This window comes from Schistocerca americana, chromosome 4 (assembly GCF_021461395.2).
Source record: "Schistocerca americana isolate TAMUIC-IGC-003095 chromosome 4, iqSchAmer2.1, whole genome shotgun sequence".
In the NCBI taxonomy this organism is placed as follows: domain Eukaryota; kingdom Metazoa; phylum Arthropoda; class Insecta; order Orthoptera; family Acrididae; genus Schistocerca; species Schistocerca americana.
In genome coordinates, this window is record NC_060122.1 from 724,075,900 (window position 1) to 724,091,374 (window position 15,475).

Sequence of the window (15,475 nt, forward strand, 5' to 3'; positions counted from 1 at the left end):
GAGTGAAAGTTTGCTCGGGCCTCTCCTTTCGTCATCTCTCTTTGTCAATCATTTCCTTCTTGATGTTGTGTTCGGCCATGTTTCACCCTATCCTGCCAACATCATCGACTAGTGGCATAGCTCCCATTCATATGTTGATGATTTACCTATTACCCCAACCGCCTTCTTTGAGAGCAACTACACGTCCTCTCTCATATACAGACTTCCACGATGGGCCAAAATACAGGCCATTTCTGTGGGTATATCTAACAGATCGGGTCTGGCAATATGAAGCCCATCGTTTTCCACTAATGTGCAGGCCCTGCCCATCAGATCTAGTCTCACCAATCTGCCTGCAGGCCAAGTCTGTTTGTGTATGGCATAATGTAGTGGATTTTCGTGGCTTAAAAATCTACCCAGGATTGCGGCAGGCTGGAGGCCACAGGTGATGCATTTCAGGAATTGTGACTGTCTCACTGCAAGTACATTGTACAGAGTGACATTTTATAAATATTTTATTTATTCTAGTACATTTTGACACTTTGAAAGTAGTTTATATATTAGACAGTATGGACGATAAGGAAGAAGAAAATTGTTGCAGTTTGTACGCTATGTACTCACAAATTCCGTGAAAGAAAAATCGTACAATACGTGTAAAATAATAGACATAATACAATGGGAAATAACTTACAATAACGAACATAGTAGAAACAACTTTTTATTTTTTTTTTGGGGGGGGGGGGGGGGGGTCATGTACAGTGTTGGTTTACACAACTATTCCCTGCCTTATACACGTCTTTCAAGAGGCCTACTTTTTTCTGAGGTTGTATCTGAAATTGGTGAAGGTATTTTAAATGTGTTTTGACTACAACGAAACGCATATTTTTGTCACCAAATGTGTTTTGTTTTATTGAAATAAAGTAACATCAGTGATCTTATTGAAAAATATATACCATTTGGCTTGCTTTCTCCATCTGAAAATAGTTCATTACAAAGGTGTTGATGCTAGAACATAAGATTTTTGCTCACACATTTAGAAATACTGAAGTCCTTACATCTTTTGTAAACTTATGTCGTTAATTACCCTTGAGATCTCAAAATTTGTCAGGGGAAATTCTTAAACTTGTGACAATCCTGTAGACGATCTTCCATGTAACACACAACAAGCAGAATCAGAAATTGTTTGATCATTTACCCAGTGATACAAATTAACTGACAGACAGCAAAGTAAAATTTGGAAGCAAACTGAGAAAGTTTCTTCCTGACAATTCCTCCTATTCCGTAGAAGAATTTGTATTACTGTAATGTGTAAAAGGTGGTAGGTAGGACTGACTGACTCACATCATCTGATTTTTTCCCAAAAAGAAGAGAAATGTTTAGAAATGTTCATAATATATCCATATGCACAAATTAATTTGTGATAAAGTAAAATGACTTTTTCCACATCATTATGATCTGTCATGCAGAATGATCTGTGGAACGTGAAAATAACTAACAATGGCCATACCAACTGCACAACCTGAAACTGGTCATAGACTGAAATATGTTTAATGTGGTGGAAGTGATTTTTGTGAAACTTTGACCTTCAGTAAGTTTTGGCCAATATTTATTATAGGGTTCTTCAAACAACAATATCAAACTATGCTTCCTGCATTTTCCATAAAATATATTTATACACTCTGGGTTTCTGTGCCTAAATAGTGTGGCAAGACAATGTGTTGTCAGTGTACAGTATAGTTCATGTCTGCCTATTCACTAACAACAGGTGATAACTCTGTACACTGCCAATTCCTGGACTTTTTGTTAGATCCATTATCTAATGCAGTGAGGTATGACAAGAAGTACTGTGGATCTGAAGTAATTCAGCATAGATGAATTAGATTCTTCAAACCCAGCAGACATAATCTGCCTCTCTGAACATCGTAGTAATAGTGGTCAAGTGCAGGCACAGAATACAATTTGAAATTTGTATCTTCCTATTGAAGCGAAGTGTTTTGTGTAAATAGTTGTGGTTTCATCACAGAGTCTCATTTAATCTGCAGCTCTGACTGAAAGAAAAAAAGTGTGTGTTCACCTTCTACACAGTCATGCTTAACCAGCAAAAATGTTTGCGTGAGTTTACAGTTACGTAATGTGAGTCCCTTGAACCACAAGTGGTGTAATTTAACTTTACCTTGTTTCTTAGATAGGGCCAAGATCTTGTTGAGCAAGTGGCATTCTAGTACCATAGCAAATATAACTTACGTGGTAACCACACATGTTAATACACAAAGGTTTACAGACCTGGACTGTGAGTGAGCATTTCTAGCAAGTTCCTGCTATGAGCAGAAATATGTGTGTTGACAGCTAAACCATCCCGGAACGAGAATAATGTGAGTTTTACAACTTGTGTTCTAAGGGGCTCATATGACACCAACATCCTTCCTGGGAAATATCCAGATGCTGCGTGTGGGATTTGTGGAGTATCTTGTAGCTGGCAAAGCTCCTGTTGAGAACCGAGGAGGTGGCGCAGTGGTTAGCACACTGGACTCGCATTCGGGAGGACGACGGTTCAATCCTGCATCCGGCCATCCTGATTTAGGTTTTCCGTGATTTCCCTAAATCACTCCAGGCAAATGCCGGGATGGTTCCTTTGAAAGGGCACGGCCGACTTCCTTCCCCGTCCTTCCCTAATCCGATGAGACCGATGACCTCACTGTTTGTTCTCTTCCCCCCCAAACAATCCAATCCAATCCAATCCAATCCTGTTGAGATTTTCACTCTGCAGCGGAGTGTGTGCTGATATGAAACTTCCTGGCAGATTAAAACTGTGTGCCGAACCGAGACTCTAACTAGGGACCTTTGCCTTTCGCGGGCAAGTGCTCTACCAACTGAGCTACCCAAGCACGACTCATGCCCCGTCCTCACAGCTTTACTTCTGCCAGTACCTCGCCTGGTACTGGCGGAAGTAAAGCTGTGAGTCGTGCTTGGATAGCTCAGTTGGTAGAGCACTTGCTCGCGAAAGGCAAAGGTCCTGAGTTCGAGTCTCGGTCCGGCACACAGTTTTAATCTGCCAGGAAGTACAGAGCTCCTGTTGTCTGTCAACTGTGGTACTCAAAAAGTGTAATCAGATTCTATGCACAAATCAATGAACTATACATTTTGCTTGTAATTAACTTGGAGTTAAATCTGGGCTCAAAAGGTTTGTTCAAAGTCTGATGTTTTAGAGGTTTGTTATGGACTATTCTTGAATGTTCTTCATGAAATTGAAAGTCTAGCGCAAGAATGATAAAATACCAGTAGTTATAGAGTTCAGAAAAGACCCTTTGCTAGGTTGGTGAGGACAGAAAGAAACCAAATTTTAAGAGAGGTTAGGACTGAGACAAACCTTCAGTTTGAGAAAGAAACCAAAAAACATAAGTTTAGCTTATTACATCGGCATAAACAGCTATTGGTTAATAATTTTCAACAGTCAGCAGATATTTTAACTCTGCCCAATTTTAACTCAGTCAATGTGAAATGTCAGCTATCTTTATTGCATAAAAATATTCGAGGACTGAGAAATAAAATTAATGAATTAAATATCTGCATAGATGAATTAGATTCTTCAAACCCAGCAGACATAATCTGCCTCTCTGAACATCATGCGACCACTACTATAGAACTTTTAAGTGTTACAGGGTTTAGGTTAGCATCTCACTTTTGTAGATCAGAAATGGAGAAAGGAGGAGTTGGCACATTCATCAGGAACTGTCATAAATTTAAGAACATAGACATTCATAAATTTTGCCTAGAACAGCATATGGAAGCATGTGCAACAGAATTAGAATTTCACAAAAAACCCTTCATAATATTAAGTTTATATCGAGCACCTGCAGGTAACTTTAATCTGTTCATAAACCACCTTGAAGCTGTACTGGCCCATTTAACAACCAAAAACAAAGAAATAGTGGTTTCTGGGGATTTCAATGTAGATTTCCTTAAAGACTCTCCCAATAAGAACTTATTCGAGTTAGTAACACTATCATTCAACTTAATTCCCACTGCAAAGTTCCCCACTAGGGTAGCCAATTGCTCACAAACAGCCGTTGATAATATGTTTATAGAAAAGTCCAATGAACAAAACTGTATTACAAAACCAATAGTAAATGGCCTCTCAGATCATGACATGCATTTCCTTCTGTTAAATGTTAACACTGGACAGGATATAAAATCTGTTAAATCTGAGCTGAAGAGAGTAATCAATGATTATTTTAGGACACTCCTCAGAGACATTCACTGGACTGATGTTTAGAGTGCTCCGGACATGCATGAAAAATATAAAACTTTTGTTAATAAAGTGCTTACCTTATTCGAACACTGGATTCCCCAAAAACTTACCAAGGTTAGAGCTAAGTCTACAAAGAAGCCATGGATTACTCAAGGAACAGGGGTATCTTGTAAAACAAAAAGAAAACTGTATCTGTCAATCTGAAACAGTGCCGATGTTGATGCTATAGCACATTACAAGAAATACTGCAAAATATTAAAGACTGTAACACGGACATCAAAGCAAATATATTACAAGGAAAAGATACCAAAATAAAGACAATATGGGATATAGTGAAGGATGAGACCAGTAGAAGCAGACATGAAGAGGGACGAACAGCATTAAGAGTAAATTAAGAGTGACAGATGTGTATAGTGTTGCAGAACTTTTTAACAAACATTTTATAACTGTTACTGACAAGATGGGGTTGTCAGGTTCTGGAGATGCTGCTGTGGAATACCTCAGACCAGACATTTCAAGTAACTTCCATAATATGAATTTGACCCTCACTAATCCATAAGAAATAATGTCCATCATAAAATCTTTAAAATCAAAAACATCTAGTGGGTATGGTGAAATATCAACGAAGCTAATTAAGGAATGTGATTCTGAGCTAAGTAACTTATTAAGCTATCTGTGTAACCAGTCATTTATCAGTGGAATATTTCCTGAATGGTTGAAATATGCTGAAGTTAAGCCACTGTTTGAGAAGGGAGGTAAAGAAATAGCATCAAATTTGCCTTTTGCCAGCATTCTCAAAAATCTTAGAAAAAGTAATTTACAATCGGCTTTATAACCATCTTATCTCAAATAACATACTGTCAAAGTGACAGTTCAGATTTCTAAAGGGTTCTGATATTGAGAAGGCTATCTACACTTACAGTGAAAATGTGCTTAATTCATTAGACAAAAAATTGCAGGCAGCTGGTATATTTTGTGATCTGTCAAAGGCATTTGACTGTAAATCATGTTATCCTTTTAAGTAAATTAGAATACTATAGTGTAACAGGAAATGCTGCAAAATGGTCAAAATCTTATATCTCTGGCAGGAAACAAAAGGTGTTATTAGGAAAGAGACATGTATCAAGCTATCAGGCATCATCCATCATCCAACTGGGAACTAATTACGTGTGGGGTCCCACAAGGTCCCATTTTAGGGCCCTTACTTTTTCTTGTGTATATCAATGACCTTTCATCAGCAACATTACCAGAAGCAAAATTCGTTTTGTTTGCTGATGATACAAACATTGCAATAAATAGCAAATCAAGTGCAGTCTTAGAAAGGTCAGCTAATAAAATATTTGTGGACATTAATCACTGGTTCCTAGCTAATTCTTTGTCACTAAACTTCGAAAAAACACACTACATGCAGTTCAGAACTTGTAAGGGGTGTCCCACGAGTATATGCCTAACATACGATGACACGCAGATAGAAGAACTGGACAGTGTTAAATTCTTGGGATTACAGCTTGATAATAAATTCAACCGGGAAAAAGCACACCGCAGAACTGCTGAAGCGTCTTAACAAATCTCTGTTTGCAATGCGAATTGTGTCAGACATAGGGGATATAAAAATGAAAAAGCTGGCTACTATGCTTACTTTCATTCCTTAATGTCATATGGGATTATTTTTTGGGGCAATTCATCAAGCCAAGCTAAAGTTTTCCAGGCACAAAAACGTGCAGTAAGAGTTATATGTGGTGTGAACTCAAGAACATCCTGCAGAAGCCTGTTTAGGGAACTAGGGATACTAATTACTGCTTCCCAATATATTTATTCCTTAATGAAATTTGCCATTAAAAATATATCACTTTTTCAAACCAACAGCTCAATTCATGGAACCAATACTAGAAATAAGAATAATCTTCACAAGGATTTAAAGTCACTTAGTCTTGTACAAAAAGGTGTGCATTGTACAGGAACACACATTTCCAATAACTTGCCAGCAGCCATAAAAAGCTTAACAACCAATGAAATTCAGTTTAAGAGAAGCCTAAAGGATTTATTGGTGGCCAACTCTTTCTACTCCATTGATTAATTTCTCTGGAAAACCAACTGATTTGCGTGTATGTCTATATATAAAGTACAATATAACTTCTGCACAATTTCAGTGCAGTAATGTGTTGATTGTAAGTAAGTTTTTAGTAGTTGTATTACATGTTAATTACCTTATAAATAAATAAAAAACTTATTATAAATTCAGTGCATATAGCGTTCATTAAAAAATGATGACCATGCCACTTGGGACCTGTGGAATGGTACATTAGCTTATTTGTTTTGAGTTTTAAATATTTGTCATGTATTGTTGTTTTTCTGACATGTTCTACATCCTGGAGGACCTCCTCACTGCGGATCAATTGGAATCAAAGTAAATCTAATCTAATCTAAACCACGCAGATCATTTAATTGCAGCATTTCGTCCTACCTAACAATTATAATTTTTCTATTTAATGTTTATGGAGCTACATAAGCATGGAGGCTATATGAAAAGGGCCAGGAGGAGAATTTGCGAATGACTGAAGTGGTGGTTTGCATGGATCTACCATGCTGAGTGCCTGTGAAAAAGTAACTCTTTTAAACTTCCATTCAACACAAAAGAGTGCTTCTCACTCTGGATAAGCCTGCTCTAAAATTTCTGTTCCCTTGTGTCAAACCTGTGAATCCCAGCGAATTTATTACACACATCAGTCTACCACCCATTTGGACTGGATCTAGTGTACAGAGTCACGTAGGTTTGCAGTATGCAAATTAAGAAACATTTATCCAAAAATATGAAGTATCTGTAATCTTTAACTCAGAACTTTATAATAAACATCGTTTCTAGTTATGTGTTCAGGAGTAACAATGAAGAAATTCTTGCATGAGTCCACCCTTGAACAAAGTTGTGCAAGAGAAAAACATGGAGATGTCAAATCCACTCTGCATTATTAAATAGCCTGCCCCTGTGACACGTATGAATTGTAATGGCAAATGCAAGTCTCAGTGGAAACTACAGTCTAGTAAAGTGAAATAGGTGATCTGTTGGAATAAAGGGTATCTCTTGAATTGTGTGTCATACAATGATTTAATTTTGTAGGTAGATTCAGCAGCACATGTGGATACTGTCTGCAATATTAATTGCAAATAGAGTTAGTTGCACAGAAGTAATAAATTTAAATGTCACGCACAATGTACAGTTTTTTTGCATATCTCACTGTTTGTGACTTCATGTCTCGTGAACGATGGCACGTAGGTGGTTCTTACCCCCAAAGTGACTCTTGCCTGACAGTAAGGGATATCTGTACGAAGTCATTGAAATCAGTCCATTGTTTTAGGAGGAGATGTAGAAAACGCATGCGCACGCCCCTACCTTTATAATATTCGTGGATCAGTGATTTGAGCTGCTCAGGGAATCTGTGATTAGAGCAAAGCTGTTGACTATGAAATTAAGATAGATGATGTCTGAAAGATATAATCAAATTTCTGAGAATTACTCAAAAAGTGGCAGTTTTACATATGAAAGGGGAAAAAAAAATCACAAAAAATTGGAGTGATTGTATTTCACTGACATGTAAGACACTTTGCATGCAATATGTTAAAGGATATTCAAACAATTGTGTGTTTGAAACATCTTGAGACCTTTGTACTCTTTAGTGTAAATGAGTTCCGGAGCCACATCCCTCATCCCCATTTTTTCCCTTCAAGATATTCCATGTGTAATCAACAGGGCAACTGGATATCATTTCATAAAAACCATCAAACATTGTTAACATTATCTCACTGTGCAGAGAAAGTGCTACTAAAAGATCAATGTAACATAAAAAAAAGAGCAACGTAAATCAATACAAAACAGAAATCAGCATATCACTTTTTATTTTAGGAATACTTAACTACTATTTACATGTTCTATGAAACAGAACAATCATTCTTGTTAGTTGTCTATGAATGGAATATCATTCTACAGAGTATTTTTACATTTCCCCAGATGTAATAAGCAGAGAAATCACTCTCTGAAATTAAATATGTAGCTACAATTTCATGAAATATACAACAATTTGGTCAGTTTATCAAATGATGTTAAGTCTTGCAGCAAAGTGCAGATAAAACTGCGGTTGACTTTGCATGATGGATACTTCTTTCTACATAAATAAAACACACACACATACACACTCACTCATTCATTCTCTCTCCTTCCCCCTCCTGCTCTTTCTACACAGCAGAAACCTTTATGTAATGGTATTTACAGTTTAGGCACACTGTGCCCTTTATTTTACAACTGTAGTGCATAACCACAAATCGCAGTTTCAGTTCAAATGGTAACATCTTTTTCACTCCACAGATTTCACCGCTGAAATCCTAAAAAATCTGTAAGGCGGTCATTGAGATCATGAAGCCAGCGCATTGGTTGTGCCATCTTTGCAGATGGCTTGATTCCTGGCTCAACAGGCATGTACTCTTCACTTCGTATGCAAAAGTAGCTGCGTATTGGACTGCGACACATTGGGCAGCGATCAAGTTTACCAAAGCAGCTGGCACAGATGCAGGTATGGCGGCAAGGTAGAAGAGCTCTTGAAAGGGGAAAATGTTGGCATACAACACACAGTTGTTCCCCTGCAGACTGCCACACTGATCCTACTTCATCTTCTGTACACACTACTGCAGGAGACTGTGTAGGATGTTCATCATCGTAGGTGAGAGGATTACCAGTTGCTAGATATAATTGCTGTAACAGAAATTTAAATTCATGATATTTAAAGAACAGCATTTTTGCATCGTTTATGAAAATCATTAAACATAAAATGAGTCGACAAGTAATTTTACTGTGCTTAAGCCAAACTTGTTAAAGGGAGCAAAAAACCTCAAGGTAAAAGCATGTAAAAGGAAAGTTGTGAGACAAGAGGTATCACCATTATCTGCAAATCCAAAAGGTGTTCCCAAAACTCACACACTGATCCATACATGATGTTTGATAGGACAGTTTCAGAATTAATCCATGTATTTAGTCTGTAATAACAAACATATACTTTCAATTTTATTTGGTCTTGTAATGACATGGTTCCATCTAAGTGACCCAAAAAAAGGTTGGTGTAGAAAGGTACCATGCATATACTGTTCACAGCTGTAAAAGCGAAACAATTATCGATCAGAATGTGGATTGCTAAAACGGTCAGGTACAAGATGGTGGGTTTAACCAAGACCATACGAGGGGCGTTTGGAAAGTCCGTGCAAAGTCCAAGAGACGGCACCACTGGCGCGTATCGAGGTCATGTTTAGTTAGTAGCATCTTTGGAAAGAATGCTCACCAAGTTTCTGCCATATTGGTCTATTTCTGTGTGTTTGGCATTCGTGTGAATCAAGGAAGTCGAGTGATTGTCAAAAATTGGATGAAAAAGAATTGTGTGTGGTGATCAAACATTACTTTATGAAAGGCAAAACGCCTCACGAGACTAAAGAGAAGCTTGATAAACATTATGGTGACTGCACCTTCAATTAGAACAGTTTGTAAGTAGTTTCAAAATTTTCGGAGTGGCCATATGGGCACAAATGGTGGTGAATGTTCTGGACGCCCTGTGGATGTTATGAATCCAGAAATAATTGGTACAATCCATGATGTGATGATGAATGACAGAAGAGTTAAGGTGTGTGAGATTGCTAGTGCTGTGGGCATCTCGAATGAATGGGTACATAATATTTTGCATAAACATTTGGACACGAGAAAGATATCTGCAAGATGGGTTCGGCGATTGCTCACACTTTACCAAAAACGGACTCATGTGAAGGATTGTTTGCAGCTGTTCAGGAAGAATCTGTAGACCTTTAAGCATCGTTTCGTCACTGTGGATGAAACATGGATACATTACTACATTCCTGAGACCAACGAACAATCCAAACAATGGGTTACCAAAGGAGAATCTGCACCGAAAAAGGTGAAGACCATTCCTTTGGCCAGAAAGGTTATGGCAACCGTCTTTTGGGATTTGCAAGGGATAATCCTCTTTGACTATCTGGAAAAGGGTAAAACTATTACAGGTGCATATTATTCATCCTTATTGGACCATTTGAAAACCAAGCTGCTAGAAAAACGCCGGTGATTGGACCGCAAAAAAGTCCTTTCCCATTACGACAATGCACCAGCACACACCTCAGCAGTTGTGGTTGCAAAATTAATGGAAATATGATTCCAACTTGTTTCACATCCCCCTGATTCTCCAGACTTGGCTCCCTTGGACTACTGTTTGTTCCACAATTTGAAGAAATGGCTGGCGTGACGAAGATTTTATTCAAACGAGGAGGTGATTGCAGCAACTAGTAGCTATTTTGCAGACTTGTCAATTCCTATTATTCGGAAGGAATCAACAAATTAGAACAGTTTTGGATGAAGTGTAGAAGTCTAAAAGGAGACTGTGTCGAAAAATAAAAATGGTTTACCCCAAACACGTAAGTAATTTTTATTTTTGCACGGATTTTTCCAACGCCCCTCATATGTCTGTTGGATGTTAGTGTACTGGGACAAGCAAGTAATTTTTCAGTTGTAATACAGTAGCTGTGGAAAGACAGGGGAGGATGTGATTAGGTCTTTAGATGCAGGAAGAGAGCCTGCAAGAAATTGGTTGAATATGCTGTTCATCAAAGGTAGAGGATATATCTTTGCAGGCATTATCACCAATCATGATCCAATATGGAGGCTAGTTAACTTGGGTTTGTGGAGCTTTAGTAGCAGGTAGAAGATAGATGTTTGTGCTTGGCGACTCTTAACCTGACACCCTCTCGCTCCTCAGACTGGCATTTACACAGTTTCTCCTGTATTTTGGGATATATTTGCAACTTTATTTTTGCGAAGTGTAGCTGGAGCTAGTTCAAACAAATACTGCTCATCACATCTTTCATGCGACACCCAGAGTTGACAAAAAGCATTGGTTTGTTTCCCGTTTTAAACAAAATGATTTTTAAAGCAGAATTTTATGCGCCCAATTGATAGAGCGGTTACAAATTAGTCTTTTGTGATATTTGTTTTATCAATATGCATTAACATAAACATGAACATTAAAACATGAAGAGTAATTAGTGCTCCAATGATGATGGCACCACACTCCCTGACCTGCACAAACTGCTGCTGCCATCCTGAAGCACTGCTGGAGGACCGATTATTCTTCATGTTTTACTGTTCCTGTTAATGCATATTGATAAAGTGAATATCTTATTAGACTAATCTGGGACACCTCTATCGATTGGGAATGTAAAATTCTGCTTTAAAAGTCGTTTTCATTTTTTGACAAGAAACACGTACACTTCCCATTGACACTGGGATTGCATAAAAGGCTCTATGAGCAGTATTTGCATTGGCAAACTCCATTTACATATTGCAAAAAATTAAATTGAAAATATCTGTCAAAACACCAGAGAAAATGCACCTAACAACTCTTAGGAGAGAAACCATATTTACAATTATGCTACTCACCATATAGCAGAGATGCTGAGTCGCAGATAGGCACAACAATAGGACTGTTAAGGCCGAGGCCAGCCAGAGGCTATAGTCATTTATCAGATAGGGGTGTGTGTGTATGTGTGTGTGTGTGTGCGCACGCTCACGCTCTACGCACAAGTGCAGACATTCTAACATACCTTCAAACAGGAGAGTTGACCATTTGCTTGCTTCAGATACTGAGCAAGAATACTTGTTGGCAATGTACAAACAGAATCCTTTATGTGAATTACATTGATTAAAGCCACCTGAAATGTTGAACACAACATACTTCATTAATCATCAAGTGTTATATACAGCCGACATTTCTTGCATTTATTTTTATACCAGCATCTTACCGTCTCATCAGGATGCATTGTGTGACTGTCCTTCCTTATCAGGAAAACCACCAGAGGATAACACAGGCGTGGTGGAGTACCCAAGTCAAGCTCTGGCTGAGGCAAGTGCAGTGTAAACAGTTCATCTCCATGGTTGGACTTGCTAGTACTGTGTTAAGGAAGTCTTATTGCATACTCACTGACATTGAGCAGAATGATTGTAAAGACATTTTGCCACATAAATAGAATTAGCAAACAAAAGTAGGTAATGTTCAGTACTCTAAACCCAAGCTTGTAAAATATCTTTCCAGAAATTTTAGAAAATCCAACTATGGAATTTTTTGCATGGAATACATTCTCTCTCTTTTAGATGCTGATAGAGAAGCTGATGAAAAGGAGGGGATGTGGCATATAAAAATTCGTAAGAGGCCCAAGCAACTGACAGTCCTAAAGGGAAAAAATATGGTCACTTCCCTTTAGACACTCCTGATTTGCCATTTTTATTGAGTGAAGAGTGTGTGTGTGTGTGTGTGTGTGGGGGGGGGGGGGGGGGGGGAATCAATAGCACTACTGAAGGTGGTATACCCTCGCCTTCCTTTGATAGGATTTATCCAGGCAGGTACTGGAGGACTTACGGGTTCCCAACAATTATTCAGCATGACTTCTAGTTTTGTAAATGAGAGTTATATTACATGGATGGTAGGGGAAGAATGGATGCATTTTTTGATTGCCTTACACATAACTGTCAGACTTAAATGTTACTATAAACTAGCTCAAGCATTTCATGTTAATACAATCAGAATTGACTACTATATATGATTTATTATTAATTTTCTATTAATATTGTTGTCTGCATAATCCACAGTTTCATGCGTACTACATTTTGTGTGTTCATCTTTATGTTCAGCAATGTCAGTCGTGTCACTTTGGTTTATGGATTTAAAAATGAAATGGTGGCACTGCTTGCACATATATTACAGAAATAGTTGATTATTATTTAATATCTCAGCATTTACAGGCAATTAATGTGCTTGTTGCTGTTTTTGTATGTTTGGAGACTGTAGTGCATTCATAGTTGCAACAATGTGATGCATCTGTGACTCAAGACTGCCAACCAGCAACAATTTAAAATTGCAGCAAATGTTCAGTTCAATAGTATTTAAAGTTACTTCCTCTTTATTTATTTATTTATCTCTTGTTTCAGTGATCCATGTTGTGACACTATCACAGGATATGGAACGTGTCAGTTTTACAAGCTTTTGGCCAGAATTTATGGTAATACATAAAACAAAACAAAAACAGCAAACGGCAACTTAGGTCCCACTACAAGAAATACATTTTAGAGATAGATAAAGATTACAAAATAGTAAGTGTTACAGAGAAATAAATTTTGCAAAATATATATTTACAATAAAAATATTCGGTATTACAAATACAAATTTGGGCATACATTTGTAATTTACAATACAAGAAATGTTAAACAATGTAGTTCAGGAACTCTTCTATTGTATAAAATGATCCTTGCAATAGGAACTGCCGTAAGGTTTTTTTAAACAAGAGATCATCATCTACCAAACACTTAATTCTTGAAGGGAGGGCATTAAAAATCTTACAGCCACTGAAATGGACTCCTTTATGCACCATACTTAGATTTGGCTGTTCATAGTGGATATCATGTTTCCTTCAAGTATTGTGACTGTGATATGCACTATTCAGCTTAAAGATGGATTTTTCTTTCCTTGTGAAGCACATCAATGAGAATATATATTACACAGTGGATGTAAGTATTTCAAGCTTCTTAAAAAGATTCCTGCATGTGGCTCTAGGATGGACTCCACACGTGATCCTTATGGCTCTTTTTTGTACACACAGTACTTTTTTATCCAGTGGCTGATTTCCCCAAAATATAATTCCAAATACCATAATTGCATGAAAGTAACCGTAATACGCTGACTTCATGGTTTCCATATTTCTATTAGAAGAAACAATGCGCAATGCATATGTCGCTGAACTTCGTCTTTTGCATAGATCCACGATGTGGTTTGACCAATTCAGTTCGCTATCAATATGCAAGCCTGGGTATTTTGAGGAATCTACTGTGGTTATTGTCTGCTCAACCATTTTTAATACTATTTCCTCATCTTTGGATGTTTTGTGGAACTGAATGTAGTTTGTTTTACAGTAATTTAAAGTAAGACCATTAATGTTGAACCAGTTCACCGTTTCATTTAAAACGATATTTGCAGTTACCTCAAGTTTATCTACTGAATTATCAATAAGTAGTGTAGTGTCATCCACGAAGATGGTGAATCTACAATATTCCATAGAGAGAGGGAAATCATTTATAAATATAATAAAAAGTAGGGGGCCCAGAACTGAGCCCTATGGCACTCCACATGTGATGGTACCCCATTCTGAAGATACTGGGACACCATCTTAACTATCTACTACAACTTTTTGTTTCCTGTTTGACAGATATGAGTCAAGCCATTTCCTTGCTGCACCACTTATACCGAGATGTGCAGCTTCTTGTAAAAGAATTTGGTGATTTACAGTCAAATGCTTTTGTTAGGTCACAAAATATGCCAATCACTTTCAGTTTTTTGTTGATAGATTCCAAGAGTTTGCCAGTAAATGCAAATATTGCATCTTCTGTTGTCAAACCTTTCTGAAATCCAAACTGACTTTTGCTGAAGGTATTGTGTTCACTGAGATGCTTAACTATCCGGGTATGCATTAGTTTCTCTAAAACCTTTGAAAAACCTGTCAGTAGTGATATTGGCCTGTAGTTAGCAGTATCCGTCTTATCCCCCTTCTTATACAGCGGTTTTACAACTGCATACTTAAGCCTCTCAGGAACTATTCTTTGCTTAAGTGACGGATCAAAAATGTGGCAAAGGACTTTACTTACATGGCTGGAGCAGTATTTTAATAATTTGTTAGAAATGTTGTCAATTCCAGCAGACTTTTTACTTTTCAGGGAGTTAATAACTCTTTCAAAAGATTGATGGCTTGCTTCATGGACCCTTGTAAGCCTATTTTTTCTGTTACTGTTAAAAAATTGTTGTTGAATGTGTCTGCAACTGTTTTTGGATCGCTAACAAGATTACCCTCACTTTTGATTTGGATATTTTCACTACAAACTGCATTTTTCCCTGTTTCCTTCTTTACAAATTTCCAGATAGTTTTTACTTTATTGCTCAAGTTGTCAATTTCTGCCTTCAAGCACAGCAGATGATGTCCAGCATTTGTCAAACAAGATATGTACATGTAAGGAGATTCAATTATTATTACTCCTCCCCTCTTAGTATATTAATTGGATTTCACTTACCACAGAAAACTGTGGGAGTTTATTTGATTTATGATTGTGTAATGTTTATTCTATCCCAGCACAGTGTGCATCATTCACTGAAGCACAACCAAGCTTCC

At 37.5% G+C, this 15,475-nt stretch overlaps 2 protein-coding genes across 5 annotated transcripts in view; one reads left to right on the forward strand and one right to left on the reverse strand.

The window, feature by feature from the left end:
* Positions 1-15,475, forward strand: part of LOC124612731 (tubulin epsilon and delta complex protein 1-like) — a 145,550-nt gene that overhangs the window by 126,199 nt on the left and 3,876 nt on the right. The gene's annotated exons all lie outside the window — the stretch shown is intronic.
* The window catches only part of LOC124612733 (cell growth regulator with RING finger domain protein 1-like), a 365,374-nt gene continuing 358,019 nt past the window's right edge, over positions 8,121-15,475 (reverse strand). Inside the window, exons 5-7 of one of the 4 annotated variants that reach the window (XM_047141105.1) lie at positions 12,068-12,209; positions 11,870-11,977; positions 8,121-8,969 (exon numbers count right to left, since the gene is read on the reverse strand). In XM_047141105.1, the coding sequence (XP_046997061.1) occupies positions 8,589-8,969; positions 11,870-11,977; positions 12,068-12,209 (631 nt within the window). In that variant the 3' untranslated portion in view covers positions 8,121-8,588. The remainder of the gene's footprint in view (positions 8,970-11,869; positions 11,978-12,067; positions 12,210-15,475) is intronic. The other 3 variants (XM_047141106.1, XM_047141109.1, XM_047141108.1) reach the window with 3 other exon arrangements.